The following is a 17,428-nucleotide window of genomic DNA, read 5'->3' as shown; positions in this document are numbered from 1 at the left end:
CAGTTTTTTGCTTTGTTGCCTAAAATGCCATCGCATTATTGCAGAGCGAATACATCAAAGCAATATTTAGAGCCGATAATTGAAGATAAAACCACGCTATACAAATTATACGCCATGGAGTGTCAAAAAGTTGAAAGAGCCGCTCTGAGTCGTTGGACACTTTGCAGAGTTTTTGATGAGCTAAACCTGAGCCTGTTTACACCCAAAAAAGATCAATGCGACACTTGTTGTTCACACAAAGTGGGAAATATAACTGACGATATATATAACGCCCATATACGTTCAAAAGACTTGGCCAGAGATCAAAAAGAAAAGGATAAAGATAGAGCTAAGAAATTTGGGGATGTACACGTTTTCACGCATGACCTACAAGCTGTCAAGTTGTGTCCTCAATTACAAGCTAGTGCTCTTTATTATAAAACCAAACTCTGTGTACATAATTTCACGATGTACAATCTAGCAACCAAAGATGTCTACTGCTATTGGTTCGACGAAACTAACGCTGGTCTAACTGCTTCCGTATTTATTTCATGTATCATACACATACTGAGAAGAACTTTAGAGGATAAATGTGTTCCTATCATTCTTTATTCTGATGGCTGTACGGCACAAAATAGGAATGTATTTCTTGCTAATGCACTTTTGCAACTAGCTATAGAAAAAAATGTAGTGATCGAACAAAAGATCCTCGAAAAGGGCCATACACAGATGGAGTGTGACGCAGTGCATAGTTCAATCGAGCAGAAAACTAAAAATAAGGAGATCTTCCTGCCCTCTCAGTATGCAGCACTCTCCAAGGAGGCTAGACCTAAGCAGCCTTACATAGTTGAGTATCTGAGCTACGAGTTTTTCGATGACTACACTCAAAAAACTACTTTTATTTACGACTCTATTCGTCCAGGTCGAACGACCAATGACCCTACAGTTACAGATTTGAAAGTTCTGCAGTATAACCCTGACGGAATAATTAAGTACAAATTAAGCTTTGATGCAGAGTATCAAGAGTTGCCTCGCGGTAGAACTCGACGAAGAATGTTAATGTTTCCTGAAAACCTACCTAGCAAACCAAAGCTTTATCAAAGTGCAATAAAAATTGCTGAAAGCAAATGGCGTCATTTACAAGAATTGAAAGCCGTTATTCCTTTCGACTGCCACAGTTATTACGACTCTCTACCTCATTAATAATTACTTGGATCTCTTTTATTTTAATTGTTAACAAAGCCTGAATACTTTGATTTATTTGTTAAGGTAGGTATAAGCAAAAATAGTACTCTATTTATCTACTACCTCGAACTTTTGATTTGACTGATTTAAAGATACTAAAATGTGTAGGTATTACTTTGTTTAAAAAATATAAGTTTTTAATAATTACATACTAATTTTTTTAAAGAAAAACTGGTGATTAAAAGTTACTTACTAAGTATATGGTTTTGTTATGTTACTTGTGAAATTTATATGATTGATGTTTGTTCCATTAAAATAAAAAAATAAAAATCGATGGCAGTTTTTATAAATAACCTACTCTGCTTTAGAAACATAACGTATGTCCAAGCAATTTTTAATCAACACCGCAGAAGTCACGTTAAAATCTTAATAATATTATTTTATTCATATAAAACTTGTTTTATATCATTAATAAACTAATTTTAAATACTTTTCCGAATTATGTATACCTTAAATGTAGCTAACTTAAATTTTACGTAGTTATTTTGCTCTCCTGTAAAACAGTCATTTTTGACTTTCGCACTGTTAGAACTTCACTGACGATATGTAACTTAAAATAAATGTAAAATTTGTCCAAATGTTTAATAAAAGATCGAAATTCGAAACAAGTTTTTCTAATAGTATAAAGTAGAATGCTGTTATTTTAACCAATAGAATACTGTTATTATAAGATAAAAAGGCATTCTTACCTAAATTCAAAGCTTGTATAGGTTGTAACGAAGACATTTTTTATTTCTAGAGAATTAACTTCTTTCTTCCTATTCTAAAAATTATGTTTATTTAAAATAGCTCCAGTGATATATTTTTTCTGCTTATCTATTGATTCAAATGTTCCTAAAATTACATGCAAAATCCTTGATTCCCAGTCTTCCTCTATGTTCCCAGTATAATTCTTTCTTTGTATAGTTTGTATAAATCTATCAAAAAACATTTTTGATTTTTCAAATAAAATGTCAAAACAAAATTTGCGGGAAAGTCCACAGATAAAACACGTAACTTCACAGCGACCACAGAATTACTTGAGCTGTCGTATAATTATAAAATAATAAAAAAAAATAATAAATAAAATCTTTATATAATAAAAAATTTAAACATTACATTACAGGAGAACCAAACTAGGCTGTTGCCTGTATCTTGGATATCAAAACGGTGTACAGGTTTCTAGATATTATGTCGAATTATACCTTAACTATAACAAAATTTAAAAAATAAAAGAGATAAGTAAATTTAGCGATATGCGTCTTAAGTGGATTACTATTACTATGTAATTATGCAGCTAATATTACCTATGTGGCAGCTGCTCGTTCAACTTGCAATTTAAATGATCTAAGCTGCGAGGCATCGCGAGTGTGGAGACAACGCGAAGTGCACGGCGCGAATCGCGGCGTGTTTTCACAGCAAGAATTGCGAGCGAGTGTAGAGCACGCTTTAAGCCCAAGATTAAATAATTTGTACAGTATAAAATAATTAAAGACAAGAGAACCATTAATGTATAAATCGTAGTTTTAAGCCTTTTTTTTAAGCACTTTAAAACTTTTATTGTATAAAATATAATATTTATTTTATTTATGGTATGTATTTATAATTATAGGTATATACGTATTTATATGTATGATATCTATTACCTATACATCTATGTATTATTTATAGTATATTTATTAGTATTTTTTTTATTGGTATTATATTACATAATTTTTGCGTATACTTTTTACCCACCTCCTTTTTCTATTATGTTATCACATCTTTAGTTGGTTGCCTGGAAGAAATCACTTATAAGTGATAAGGCCGCCATCTGTGCTGTGTCTTCTTTTAGTATAAGTTTTCTTTTTGTAATTTTTGTTGACAGTACAATAAAGTATTTAAATAAATAAATAAATAAATATACTATAAAAAGTATCCGTACACAATTCTCAAACCATTAAATTACTTATTAAACCCAATTAATTGTTACACATTTCCAAGTTGTGACTTTTTACAAAATTAGGTTCAGAATGTTTAGAATTCCTTCAAAATAACAAAATATTGATTGATATTGATATTATCTGTTGATGTTATGGGTTCGCGGGCGCCGGGCGGCGCGCGGGTTGGTCGGTTGACTTTTGAGTTTTGAGATCTGACAAACCGACAGTGACATTCCGAACTTGCGATCATCAGCTGGGCTTAAACAAAAATCAAAATAAATCTATTGCTATTGTGTGTTCATCAATTGTCTTTGTAGTTTTCCGCTATTTATATTGAATCTGAATACATAGGAGTTAATAATAATATGTTAATTTTTAAAAGTGCTTTTATCGTATTTTTTTCTACATTCATACTATCGTAAGTAGATTACTTCTCTAAGTGATCATTATATCTTTAAAAACAATAAATGAATGGTATTTGGGCATCTTTTAAATTTATAAAAACCTTTTAATTTTTAAATTGAAATTATAACCTAAAGAAATATAATATTTATCTCATAATTGTATTTCGAGATCCACCTTTCACTTTTCAAATGAACAAATTACAGTGTTGTTTTTTTCAGGCTTAGCTCTCAAATTGCGAAAGAAACAAATTCTTTAGACACTGGCCTTGCTTGTTTATACATAATCAGTGGAGCATTTGGTGAGAGGAAATTATTTCATGTATTATGTAAAATAATGTTATGGTCTATTAATCTGTAATCATTAAAATCTTATTCATTGATCTATTACCTAAAGTGTGTGATTGTGTTTCTACTAATCAAAAGTCATCCTTAACATATTATAACATTCCAAAATAATAACTATAATGCATTAAATTATTAAATGATTTTTAAATAATATTCAATCAAATTATAGAAATCCAGGAAAGTGTTATTACAGCGATTATTATAGATCTATAGTATTATCAAATATTTAGAAAGATACAGATGGGCAACAAAATAAAATCTTTAAACATACAGTGGTGGTCACATAATTAAAGACACCCCCGAATTGACCATAAAAGATTTACATTAGGAAGTACAATTATCTGAAAAAGGTATTTAATCTAGTATTATTTTTATTAAACCATACAAGACAATATGTTCTTTAAAATGAGGGACAAAAAATAGTTATATTCCTTGTTAGTTTCGACACTTGCTCTCTGTGGGAATGTAACACAAACTTTGTTAACGTACGTATAGCTGGCCACTTAATTGAAGATAATTTACAAATTACAATTTTTTATAAATAAAAAGAAACAGCATTGTGCTTTACTTCCTTTTGGCTCGTAATTTCATAAATCGTTGACACTATAATCTTTTTGGTTAGTTTTAACTTTTCAAATTAAAATTCATACGTTTAATAGTTTTAATATCAATTACTATGGTTAAAAACAAGAGTTGCGACTCCTCCGCAAGAAAAAATATTTCTAACTTCCATGATAATTAAACTGTTTCAAGGATATGGTTATGAATGCTATAAAATATGTCAAGATGTTCCACACGACCGAAAACGTACTCAGAAAAGCAAAACCAAGTGAAACTACTCGGCCGAAAGATTCAAAAATGGTGTTGCTGGCTAAAAAGATCCATTTAAAGGGTCGGAACTGATACAGTTCAGAGTTGTATGGTGCAGCAGGCTTGAAGGGGGGTCTGCAAGCACAATTAGACGGAGACTGTGTGAGGAAAACTTGCACTGAAGAGTATCTCGGAAAGTACCACTTTTGAAAAAACAAAATGTGAAGGCAAGATTTCACTTTGCTACAAAATACGAACACTGGACTGAACGAGAATGGAAACATGTGCTGTTTCTGCATGAAACTAAGATTAATATGATTAATTCTGTCAGAAAACAATATGTAAGACGCCATCTCAATAAGGAAATGGATCCAAGATACTCTAAAAAGTAGTCATACATGGGGGTGGAAATATCAAAGTGTGGCGCTGTTTTTCTGGACTTGGTGTTGGACCTGTCAAAAAGACAGAAGGCAACATAGATAAATTCCAGTACAAGTATATTTTAGAGCAATCCATGCTGCCCTATGCAGAGGAAAATTTACCTCTTGTTTGGACTTTTCAACACGATAATGATCCCAAGCACACAGCAAAAGTAGTGAAGTGCTTGTTAAGGAACCAATCTGTAACTGTTTTGGATTGGCCCCCTCACAGTCCGGATTCAAATCCGATCGAAAACTTATGAAATCAAGAAAGAAAGAAGTCGCGGCAAAGCGATCATCAAACATCGACTAACTTTGCAAAACATTTTCGAAGAATGGAACCAATTTAGTGATGCAACTTGAACAAAATTAGTTGCTTCCATGCCCAAGAGATGTAATCCGTCATTACTGCCAAAGGACATGCAACCAAATATTGAAAAGTGTACAAATGTTTTGTAAATACGTCAGGTATTTTGTGTTGTAAAAATAATCTCATTAAAATAATATTTTTTTTATATTTCTTATAAGCGAGTCTAATGTCTTTAATTATGTGGCCAGACCTTTGCTAGGTTAAAACTGCTAGTAGTAAGGATGAACCGAATAAAATCTAACAAACCGACAAGTTTTGTAGATAAAATTTAGTTTAGCATTAGACAACACATACCTGAATATTTTAAAATTATATAACAAGTTCCAATGGTAGTGTAAAAAAAAATGTTGAGAGAAGTGTCTTGGGTAGTATAAAATGCTCTTAGTGTCTTTAATTATGTGACCACCACTGTATCTATTATGCATTAAGTCAAACTAGAATGTTTAACTTAATATATTTGTGACATAATCATACTAACCAATTTTTTTCAGCTGGAAAAATTCTATATGACAGATACCAGCATATTCATATATTAGGATCACTAACACCAAATCCAAATGTGACCTCATATGTTAACAGGATTGCTTCCTTCTGTGCATCTCTCCTTTCATTGGGCTTCCTAGGTTATTTCTTTCTATTTCTATTCAAGGTAAGAAAGAAATAAAGTAATTGTTTTTTCAGGCTTGCTATGTTCTTTTCATTGTTTCATTCATGTTACATCCTTTGAAAGGAATGGATTTATATCATGTATGTTTTGAAAGAGTTCATTTTCATTGGTATGGGTGAGAATGTTCTGAAAATACATATTACTATAATGCATTCAATAGCTTTACATATGATCTTGTAATTCCTTTATTGAGGTTAATCATTTCAGATGTTGGTTAACCACAATTTCAAAACAAGGTCAATGATTTTGCATCCATTTGAAGAATATGTAACTCTGGACTATAATACACTCTTATTTTTTATAAGTGTGCTCCTATTAATGAGCTTTAAATACATTTTTTATAATCATTTATATTAATCAAAGAAATGGGTCACCTCATGATAAGTTATTAAAAAACATGCATCATTGTTAATAAAATTTATGATGTGTTGTTGCTTCTAAAAATAGCAACAAAGAATGAGTTATAACACTTTTCTTGGTGTATTAATGCTATCTTGTTACTAGGATGTGTATAGATATTAATAAATGCAAGAAACATGTGTGCATTTAGCATCATTGCAGGCGCGGTCCCAGGGGGGTGGTCACGGGGGACATGACCCCCCCCAAAAACGTACTCGATAAAATAGAAAAAAATTCTTATACTGTACAATATATAAAAAACTGGTGCAAATCGGAGTCACTCGCAATCCCTTGCAAATGTTGAAATTTGCGAAAATTTGCAGCTAACGGCTTCCGACTCGCACTTGGCCGGTTTTTTTATAATATATTGTACAGTATAAGAATTTTTTTTCTATTTTATCGAGTACGATTTTCTCAAGTTTTTGCTTATCACTTCTTCTTCACGTGAATACGATATTTGGCGAGTACGGTTGGGGGGGGGGGGGGGGGATTCCATACCTTTCCAGCTGCGTGTCCCCCCCCAAAATGTCAGGCTGGGACCGCGCCTGCATCATTGGAATTATAATTTATAATCTCAATTTGTGAATCTTATATCCCTGACACAGAAAATGATCCATCTTAAATGTGTTAATAATATTTATTTATTTATTTAATATACTTCATTAATATCTATTTCGTATTTCAGGGCGATGAACACTCTCTCAAAGCACTCAATATATTTTTATGTGGGTTTGGGACATTGTACATGTGGTTACAGGTGAGAATATTATACTTTATCAAAATAATATTATTTTGATACTATGTATTATTAATTTATAAGTATAAATTAATAGTTGATAACAAAATGACTAACCATTATTTGGATAATACTTATCTATAAGATATCTTGCATTATTGATATTATTTTGTGCAAAACTGCAGTGTAATAATATGATTAACATATTGCATTATGTGTAGGGCACTCTCTTAAATATATATTTTCAGAAGATTCCCATTATGAATGTTAAAAATTGCAGTTTTTCTTCATTATTAAAAGCTGATTAATTTCAAGTACGATACTTTGAGTTATTATAAGAAAAAATAATTAAGATCTATTATATTAATTATTATTAACTATGCACCATTTGTATTAAGGGTGTGCAAGGATTTCGTATTTGATTAGTTTCTAACTAATTTTAATATATTATGTTTTCTATTATTTCAGTGTCTCCTTACAACTTATATATCTACATTATTTTATGAGAAGAGATTAACGGTGTTGAGACAATGTCTGGCCAACTTGAGCTTCCTATTTCTAGTTATTATGGCAATTTTTGGAATTATCTCTGTTTTAATTCCAGAAGGTAAATAAATATGTTATTGATTTATACTCAGTATAGATGTAGCTTTCAAATGCCTTCAATACATCTTATTAAGAGGTTGTCTGTAAAATCCTTGGTATAGATAAAATAAGATTAGATCATACATAATATTCACGCAAACTCCCCAAATTTATTCTGTACCGCCAAACTGCCAGGTTTTAAACTTTTTGATATAATTTTAGGGAAATAACTAGTTTAGTTCAATTTTTTAGATGTCTACCAAGCATTGATTGAATTGTCATAGATTCGTTAGTCATTTCGGACTAGCGTATTTTTCTGCGCGTATGCTATCGTTTCTACATACGCGCTTACTCAGTTACTCGCTACATTATACGTGCTTCAAAAAAAGCTTGACTGGTAAAAACGGGTATATTTCGACGTATTCGCTTGAACTGGTAGTGTCGTGTCTGTATCAACATGGATTATATGAGGTTAGAAGAGTGTTAACGCTCGTATGAGTTGAGTGTGTGACTAAAGGCACTCCTATACGCGCTTACGTGCGCTTCAGAAACCTGTACGCGCGTGTAAAACGCTAGTCTGCAACCGCTCTTATGTACCGAATTCCACATTTATCTGTTATGCTTAGATTTATAAATTGACGAATTAACTTATTATTATTTAATATTGCAGATGGTTCCAGTGGAATGTACATATGTAATGTAATCACGTCCCTCAGTAGCTATGTATTGACAACTATTTTCTGTATATTTATACTATCATATGAAAAGGAATATAAATATTTTTCTGAGGTGAGTATTAAGTATAGCAGGAAACATTTCGACATTGTACGAAATAATAACTTTTGATAAGTCATTTTATTTTTGAGCTTAACAATAACAATTCAAAATATCTTTAATCAATAAATGTTTATGATTTACTTTTGTTTTGAGTCGATCACTTAAAACATATTTGTATAATTTTTGTTCCAATTGCTTTCAGGGGCTACGATCAGATATGCTTATAGATGACGCGTGTTCATTGAACAACCCGTCAATCGACGACGTAGACGCCTTATTGGTACCAGAGCAAGCCTCAAGTACAATAAATAACAAAATTATAAAGAGGATAGTTCCTTGCGGTATTGCCTCCTGACAAGAGGCCGTGCCTACTCCAGGCACGGTGACCACGAAAGCGTCGAAAAGCTACGGCAGCTTTAACGATACGAATTTCGAAATAACTATACTAGAACATCATTTCTCGTCGCAATCGGACCTCGCGGACAACGATAGTGGCATGTCCTCCGGCGAAAACGATGACTCCCTCAAAGTGAACAATAATGTAGTGAATAACGATGTAACTAAGTGCCTAAATACGTGTGCTGTGCAACGGAATGAGATTCCGAGCTGTTCCAGCGACGTCGCTAATAGAAACGTGTGTGTGACAGACACGGAAAATGAGTGTGTTAACGATTTCATAGTGATTAACGTGACATGTGATGTCGAAACTAAACCGGATAGGAAGGTAGGTACAAATGTGTATAGCGTCGATTGTGATAATTCAAGTATTCTTAGCGTAGAGTCTAACCGTTTAGTTCCTGTTGCGAACAAGGAGCTTGTAAAGTCGGATAGTCAGAAGTTGGTGAGTTTATCGCTTTCTATACTGCTAGCGGCGATTTTACAGGCGATGCGTTGTTTCGCACAATTCTTAGAGGATATTGTCGCGCCGCAGCGGTTATGATAGTTGTGTTCCTTTTAATTTTATTTACAATAAATATACATGCTAGTTGACATGTTGGTATAAAGTCCTAGATATATGTACCATGCTAATGTTAGCGTGATGATTCCTTATACAATCGGATTATGACATGTTTTATGTACATAAATAAATTATTGTGATGAAAGATTTTACTATGAAACTTCATTTCATAGTAAAATCTAGATAAACTAAGTTAATTTCTGGGCCCTTATACCAATGATTAGCCTATTACAAAACTAATATTCGAATTTTTGTAATGGTTGTATAATTTAGGGGATTTAATATTTTTAAAGTATCCATTACATATGTACTTATTGTAGTGAAACGAAAACATTGTATTGTAAAGTTCAAAAAGGGTATGAATAATCGTATCATGGTAACGTCCATTTAGGTCGAACCTTTTTTATAAGTCAGTCATGTAGAAAGACTGATCAGGAATTGAGAGCATCCGAGAAAACATTTTTGTTGTGCTATGTTTTTCATTGTTAGAGGAATTTTTAGTTATAAGAAATAAATATATGCTTCTTAGCATTTCAGGTATCAGAGATTATAATTGACATGATTATGATAGACAACACTCTTTATTAGAGTGGCTAATTAATAAAGATTTTTGTTTCGCAATTATAAAAATTTCTGTTCGCTCCGTCCATCGGAATTCCTTTTACATTGTAATATTTGTAAAGACATGAAAACTCTTAGGTGTCTAGACATTTCATCACAAACAAATAAAACGAGATTTTATTTAATAATTTAATAAATAATAATGAACAATACACAAATGCTATACACACACACATCAAATAAATTATGAGGTTAAATAGGTCGTGTTACACTAAGGTGATTTTCTATTTATTGTCTCGACATTTCACTAGTTGTTTACAAGGAGGCCTCGTTGATCACGGTTATCAGTCTGTTGTTAGCGTTATGGCACTTTTTCTTCCATTTAATAGAGTTCCTGTGTTCTGGGGTGTTTGTGTCCTGGTTTGATTGCTGTTGCGAATTTGAATTAGCTACGACTATGGACCAGCGTCGGCCGCGACGCTCGTTTATGTTCGGCAACTCGGCTATCAAGTTGTTTTCGTATTCACTCAGCATTAGGTAGTTTTCCACCTGTAATCGTAATGAGAGTCGATAAATATTTTCTTACTGTAATATTTTTGGAAAGTACATCTATTTCTATAAATCATCCTATTGATAAGAAAGTCGATATACTATCCGTGTATGTTATTAAGATTATTTGGCTTTATATTCGCTTTACCTCGTCATTGTAAATGTTCATGGCTAGCTAGAACTTCATTTTAAAAACAAACATAAACTATAAGATGCAGATTTATTTACTTAATCTAAGATTTATGTTGCTATGACTATATTTACCAAAATAATATGAAGTGATATTGTTATAAAACTAAGTACCTACATTTAGATATTATTAAGATAAAATCCATTCCATACATCTATAACGAAGTTATTCTATGTATAATGTTCAAAATTTTGTCGTTAAGTAAATAATATTTTGATTTCTTTAGTATATTTTACAGACACATTTGACTTTTTAAGTGCTCTACTTCCAAACTTGCTAACAAATTATTGACGGTATTTATACATATTGTATGAAATTTTATATCAATTATTATGTTAATTAGCTTTTGTTAATGTTGTAATTATTTCTTTAACCCTCATTTTTTTAATTTTATAAGAGACGATTTGTATAAAATAGACTCTCGGTACTTAATATCATACATTTTTTGTATATTGATGTGTCCTAAATTATTGTCAAATGAGGTAGGTATCCATTAGAATGATTACTGTATAGATTTGACTATATGAGGGTTTCAAGATATACATAAGGCAAAATTCTTGTAAAAATGAAATTGACGATTATTTTTATTTTATGACTGCATAAACATCTCATTAAAAGTGTCTCTGGTCTATTAAGATAAAAAAGGATATAATGATCTGTATAAAAATTAAAAACGGTACTGAAATATCCAAAAAAATTGATTGCTAAGCAATTTACTGTGATGAAAGTGATTATGTTAGTTATTAAATAGAATGAACTATATCATACTTTTACGTTTTTTTTAATAGTAGTATAATAATTTTATATCAATCCATGATAATTCATCTATATTGTAGCATTTATCAAAATGTATTCGCATTATATTTAACGGTGTTTATGACTTATTTACTCAGCACTTAAATTTGTATTATTTTTTTTGTATTGAAGAATAAATGCATTATACCAACTCTTTTGTTTATGTCATGTATGATAACCTTTTTTTAATAACATAGGTACGTTTTTGTAACCGGAAGGAAGTTAGCGCGGAAAGTTTTTTTTTTTTAATTATTAATATCTCAAAAAATTGCTCCTTAAATGCTCCATCAGAATCAGTAATTGCTCCACTTCTATAATTATTAGTTTATTTATAATTAATTTTTAAAAAAATCCAAATACTGAAAACTTGATTTCCCTATAGAATGAAAAATATTCACTTTTCATAAAAAATTTTTTTGCAAAAAAATTGCTCCTTAAATGCTCCATCAGAATCAGTAATTGCTCCACTTCTATAATTATTAGTTTATTTATAATTAATTTAAAAAAAAATCCAAATACTGAAAACTTGATTTCCCTATAGAATGAAAAATATTCACTTTTCATAAAAAATTTTTTTGCAAAAAAATTGCTCCTTAAATGCTCCATTAGAATCAGTAATTGCTCCACTTCTATAATTATTAGTTTATTTATAATTAATTTAAAAAAAAAATCCAAATACTGAAAACTTGATTTCCCTATAGAATGAAAAATATTCACTTTTCATAAAAAATTTTTTTGCAAAAAAATTGCTCCTTAAATGCTCCATCAGAATCAGTAATTGCTCTACTTCTATAATTATTAGTTTATTTATAATTAATTTTTAAAAAAATCCAAATACTGAAAACTTGATTTCCCTATAGAATGAAAAATATTCACTTTTCATAAAAAATTTTTTTGCAAAAAAATTGCTCCTTAAATGCTCCATCAGAATCAGTAATTGCTCCACTTCTATAATTATTAGTTTATTTATAATTAATTTTAAAAAAAACCCAAATACTGAAAACTTGATTTCCCTATAGAATGAAAAATATTCACTTTTCATAAAAATTTTTTTTGCAAAAAAATTGCTCCCGATTTGCTCTATCAATTACAAAAAAAAAATATTTAATTTTGATAATTTTTGCAATAATTAACTGAAAAACTATGTTTGCATAGTAAACTACTGCGCTGTGACGTCATCAATTATTGTCGTTGCGACGCATAAGGGCCATATTTACATGTATCAGCACTGCAGCGATATGTATAGACCTTAATGTTTATGTTTTCTTATTTATATTATTCACTAGATTTCCGCCCGCGGCTTCGCCCGCGTTTTCAAAGGAAAACCCGCATAGGTAGTTCCCGCTAACGCAAACGATAGCAACTTGACACCGAAAGATGAAACAAACGACTGAAACACAAATTAATTGATAATTACTTGAAGTTTTAATAATACGAATAAACGTACGAGTTTAGGGATGGGTAGGGAAATGTTTATAAAAATACCTATAATAAGAATGATTTAAATAGGTACATAATAATATCTGTTCCTTGAAATTTTGCTAGATGAAAACTCAATAATTAAAATATGGCGCCTAGATATTCTTAGAGTATAATTAATAGCAACATAAGGTAAGTACTAAGTATTAAATAATAATATTATTATTCCCAGCATAAAACTTTTTAATGTCATTTTAAGGTAATTAATCATATTAAATAGTTGCTCTTTTAAAATCATGTCAATATTACATAATCTGTAACTTATATCTAACTTCATAATATATCATTTTCATCTTCCATATATTCCTTAATGCTATAATAGGCTCTCTGAACTAATATATTTTTTACATGAGTTTTACCTGAATTTAGCACTACCAAACTCTTTAATACAATGTGGAATTCTGTTGTAAAAGCGTATACCTAGACCCATAAATGAATTTTTAACTTTGGCTAACCGGTAAAATGGCGTTTCAATTTTATTTCTGTTCCTTGTGCCATAACAGTGTTTATCTCCTACTCTTGTGTGTAAGTCGGCGTTTTTGTGTACATACAAAATATTATTAAATATATACTGTGATGGTACAGTAAGGATACCAGTATTCTTAAAGAGATCTCTTAGCGAGTCCCGAGCACGTAAATTATATATAGAGCGAATGGCTCTTTTCTGTAAGATAAATATAGTTTCTATATCTGCTGCCCTGTCCCATAGTAGAATTCCATAGGACATAATACTTTTTATACACCATTACAATTAATCTAATATTGATTGTGTTCATTGGTTACATTTTTAAAATCTTCGTGTTTTATAAATTTATAAAGAATAGAAAAAATTCGATCACGAGGCGGGACTCGAACCCGCATAATTTCGTGATCGAATGTTTATATTCTTTATATTTATAAATTTATATTTATAAAGCATTTGAATGTCATAAAACCAAAAATATCAAATTCAATCTTCGTGTTTTGTGAATTATTTAATAAATCATTTACGTGATTCTTTTTTTGTTCGATGCGGGATGGTGTCGAATTGGTCCCATAAAAATTTTATTAGGATAGGCCCAGTATTTTATTTTATGAGCATTTTTGTCTGTATTTGTAAATGTTGCAAGTGCAAGTTTGAAGTCGGTTGTTTTTAACGCAGTTATGTCTTGTATGTAAAACCTTTTGTCAAAAATAAAATTCTTTATAATTAGCACATATTTTATTATTTATACTCTAGTGAAAAATTTTCAGGTGATTATATAAAAGTAGGGCTCAATTTTTTCGCGAACCCTACTTCTAAATGATTACCACTCTTCAATAATTTAAAACTCCTTGACTGAATCCCTTCACACCCTAAAATAAAAAGTGCCTATTAATTTTTCTTATAGTAAACAGAAATTCAAATTCAATTATAAAAATACTTATTACCGATTTAATACTTTGATGATAATTGATAGTAGAAATATTTATTACTAACCTTGATATTGTTGTGGACATGATGAAATGTCTCCATATTATGTTATATGTAATATATACGATGGTATACAAAAATTATTATCATTCGAACCTGCAATCCTAACTTGAAGACTCAATAAAACAAAAATTATAATTATTTCTTATTATTCTTATCATCAGAACCCTTTAGTTTCTGTGATCTGTGATCAGAACCAAATAATTACATGATAATAATTAATAACCTTTTAAGTAATACCATCCTACTAATCTATACTTCTATACTAATATTATAAAGAGGAAAGGTTTGTATGTATGTATGTATGGTTTTCACGCATAAACTACTATACCGATTTTGATGAAATTTGGCACAGACAATTTTTAGACCCTGAGAAAGAACATAGGCTACCTTTTATTGCGAAATATGTACCACGGGCGAAGCCGGGGCGGACCGCTAGTAATATAATAAATGCGAAAGTTTGTGAGGATGTGTGTGTGCTTGTTACTCATTCACGCAAATACTACTGAACCGATTACAATGAAATTTAGCACACATATAGACCGTAACTTGGATTAACACATAGGATAGGTTTTATCCCGGTAATCCCACGGGAACGGGAACTATGCGGGTTTTCCTATGAAAACGCGGGCGAAGCCGCGGGCGGAAATCTAGTGAATAATATAAATAAGAAAACATAAACATTAAGGTCTATACATATCGCTGCAGTGCTGATACATGTAAATATGGCCCTTATGCGTCGCAACGACAATAATTGATGACGTCACAGCGCAGTAGTTTACTATGCAAACATAGTTTTTCAGTTAATTATTGTAAAAATTATCAAAATTAAATATTTTTTTTTTGTAATTGATAGAGCAAATCGGGAGCAATTTTTTTGCATAAAAATTTTTTATGAAAAGCGAATATTTTTCATTCTATAGGGAAATCAAGTTTTCAGTATTTGGATTTTTTTAAAAATTAATTATAAATAAACTAATAATTATAGAAGTGGAGCAATTACAGATTCTGATGGAGCATTTAAGGAGCAATTTTTTGAGATATTAATAATAATAAAAAAAAAACTTTCCGCGCTAACTTCCTTCCGGTGTTTTTGTAGTATATTTTATTAATTGATTGCAAAATTCAATCATATGGCTTACAACTTTTGAGATGGAAGATTACGTGTAACGTATTTTGAGTTGTAATGTTTTTAATAATTTCGATTAATTAACCTAATAAAACAACGAATACCATACCTTATTGCAACTAGTAATACAGTCACCCCCGCAATCTAGTTCCTCCAACAAATGCTCTGGTATATCTAGATCCAGATCTAGGTCCAGACCACCCTCCTCACTGATGCAGGTGAGTTCTGGGGGCACGGGAGGGGGGGAGAGGCTGCCAGGGCCGATACTGTCGAGGAGATCGCGACCAGCTCGACCGGGCGCTACTAGTTCTGCTCCTAGAACTATAAAAGGTTTTATAAATTGATGTTTAAGTAAGTAAGTTTTTTAGTTAGCTCTGATTATACCATGATACCTAAGTGATAACACATACACCATGTTTGTAGTAAGCGTGTATAGTAAGGTCTAATTATAATTTTATTATCAAGGGCTGTTATACACTCAGAAAAAGGTAGTATTTTAATATTTTTTTGTAGATGTGGAAAAATATAATTTATCAATGGGTTTCTTGGATCATAAGTAAATACTTCAGTGGATATAATTTTTTATTTTTAATCCGTTTTTGTCTTTTTAATTTAATAATGTTCATAATATTACCAAGAGCAGTGGCAGCGCCAGCGGCCGCGCGTGGTTCCCTCTCTCGACTGCGGCTTCGAGTCGTCGGCCCGCATGCTGCTTCGCAAGATGCCGTCCCGCCATTCTCTCTATTAAAACATGCAATAAAAGTTAAGTTACAGTTTTAAATCGGCAAATAAAAAGTAATGGGAGTGTAGAAAAGTTGCAGTGAGAACGTATGAACGTATGGTAAGTTCTTAAAATTCAATTCAAATTGCGTAGAAACTAGAAAATAGGTTGTAGTACTTAGGTGTCAAATAAAAAATGTTGCAGCTTAGATCACGATATTTTTATTTTTAGTTATGGCAATTTTTTATTAAAAGTTCTATTAATGTTAAGTATTTAAAAAAAAGCTGCAATTCTTTATTTTTAAAAGGTACCGCAAATATGCTCGATTAGACAGTCTTAAAAATATGTTACGATTTTCTTGCTCTTTACGAGTGAGTGGATTTAAAAGCCCAGAGTGCCTTTCTAATATTTAGCCATACATCATAATCTGTTAAATATGATCGAGCTTGACGGATGGCTTTTAGAGCGAGACTAGTGATTTCATACTTGGTGTGTTTATGCGCCACGCTTCGCCGGTGAAGGTCGATGCAGAAGAGCGAAAGCGAACCGATAAGCGAACACGTGGAGCTGAAGTAGTACCCCGCTTTGCCGCCACAGCCTACGTTTATGTACCCTGATATATAGTATAAAATAATGTGTTAAAAATAGGTACAATACATAATTACATTCTAAGTTGTAACTTGTAAGCTTCACACATTGCTAATTGAGTTAATTGAGTAGTTGAGTCAATACTAGTGATTAGTCGCTTACATAAGACTATTTATTTGTATAGGTACTTTTCTATATACACTTCTACGTAAATAATTAGGTAAGTTTAAAAAACATAGATTAAATGTTACGAATTTTTTTAGCAATTTAAGCAATGCTGATAAAATTTTAATGTTTCAATTGTTTAGTTTAACTGGTATAACACCATACCGAAATCAGGAGTTATTTTCATGTTTACAACAATTTGT

General features: G+C 31.1%; 4 protein-coding genes across 8 annotated transcripts in view; 2 read left to right on the top strand and 2 right to left on the bottom strand.

Annotated features, from left to right (window-relative positions):
- The window catches only part of LOC123696822 (DNA mismatch repair protein Msh2), a 36,390-nt gene extending 34,233 nt beyond the window's left edge, over window positions 1-2,157 (bottom strand). Inside the window, exon 1 of the mRNA XM_045643193.1 lies at window positions 1,914-2,157. Within this exon, the coding sequence (XP_045499149.1) occupies window positions 1,914-1,950 (37 nt within the window). The 5' untranslated portion in view covers window positions 1,951-2,157. The remainder of the gene's footprint in view (window positions 1-1,913) is intronic.
- Window positions 2,158-3,332: 1,175 nt separating this feature from the next.
- On the top strand, window positions 3,333-8,998 carry LOC123696981. The gene is made up of 7 exons (XM_045643389.1): window positions 3,333-3,543; window positions 3,749-3,828; window positions 5,965-6,122; window positions 7,225-7,296; window positions 7,744-7,882; window positions 8,531-8,649; window positions 8,840-8,998. Exons 1-7 carry the CDS (start codon window positions 3,491-3,493, stop codon window positions 8,990-8,992), a joined length of 774 nt encoding a protein of 257 aa, XP_045499345.1. The 5' UTR covers window positions 3,333-3,490; the 3' UTR covers window positions 8,993-8,998.
- On the top strand, window positions 8,998-11,841 carry LOC123696982. The gene has a single exon (XM_045643390.1). The coding sequence runs from the start codon at window positions 9,134-9,136 to the stop codon at window positions 9,575-9,577; it is 444 nt and encodes a 147-aa protein (XP_045499346.1). The 5' UTR covers window positions 8,998-9,133; the 3' UTR covers window positions 9,578-11,841.
- Window positions 10,332-17,428, bottom strand: part of LOC123696980 (monocarboxylate transporter 10-like) — a 97,290-nt gene continuing 90,193 nt past the window's right edge. For 4 of the 5 annotated variants that reach the window (XM_045643384.1, XM_045643386.1, XM_045643387.1 and 1 more), the window contains 4 exons: window positions 16,959-17,085; window positions 16,386-16,492; window positions 15,861-16,072; window positions 10,332-10,705 (listed from right to left, as the gene is read on the bottom strand). In XM_045643384.1, the coding sequence (XP_045499340.1) occupies window positions 10,472-10,705; window positions 15,861-16,072; window positions 16,386-16,492; window positions 16,959-17,085 (680 nt within the window). In that variant the 3' untranslated portion in view covers window positions 10,332-10,471. The remainder of the gene's footprint in view (window positions 10,706-15,860; window positions 16,073-16,385; window positions 16,493-16,958; window positions 17,086-17,428) is intronic. The other variant, XM_045643385.1, reaches the window with a different exon arrangement.

Source organism: Colias croceus, chromosome 13 (assembly GCF_905220415.1).
Source record: "Colias croceus chromosome 13, ilColCroc2.1".
Lineage (NCBI taxonomy): Eukaryota > Metazoa > Arthropoda > Insecta > Lepidoptera > Pieridae > Colias > Colias croceus.
This window is presented reverse-complemented; position numbering and strand designations above follow the sequence as displayed.

Coding starts and splice junctions, on each gene's coding strand:
- LOC123696981 (XM_045643389.1), top strand. CDS start 3,491: ATGTTAATTTTTAAAAGTGCTTTTATCGTATTTTTTTCTACATTCATA. Junction 6,123..7,224: donor TCTTTCTATTTCTATTCAAG/GTAAGAAAGAAA, acceptor TTCGTATTTCAG/GGCGATGAACACTCTCTCAA. Junction 7,883..8,530: donor CTCTGTTTTAATTCCAGAAG/GTAAATAAATAT, acceptor TTAATATTGCAG/ATGGTTCCAGTGGAATGTAC.
- LOC123696982 (XM_045643390.1), top strand. CDS start 9,134: ATGTCCTCCGGCGAAAACGATGACTCCCTCAAAGTGAACAATAATGTA.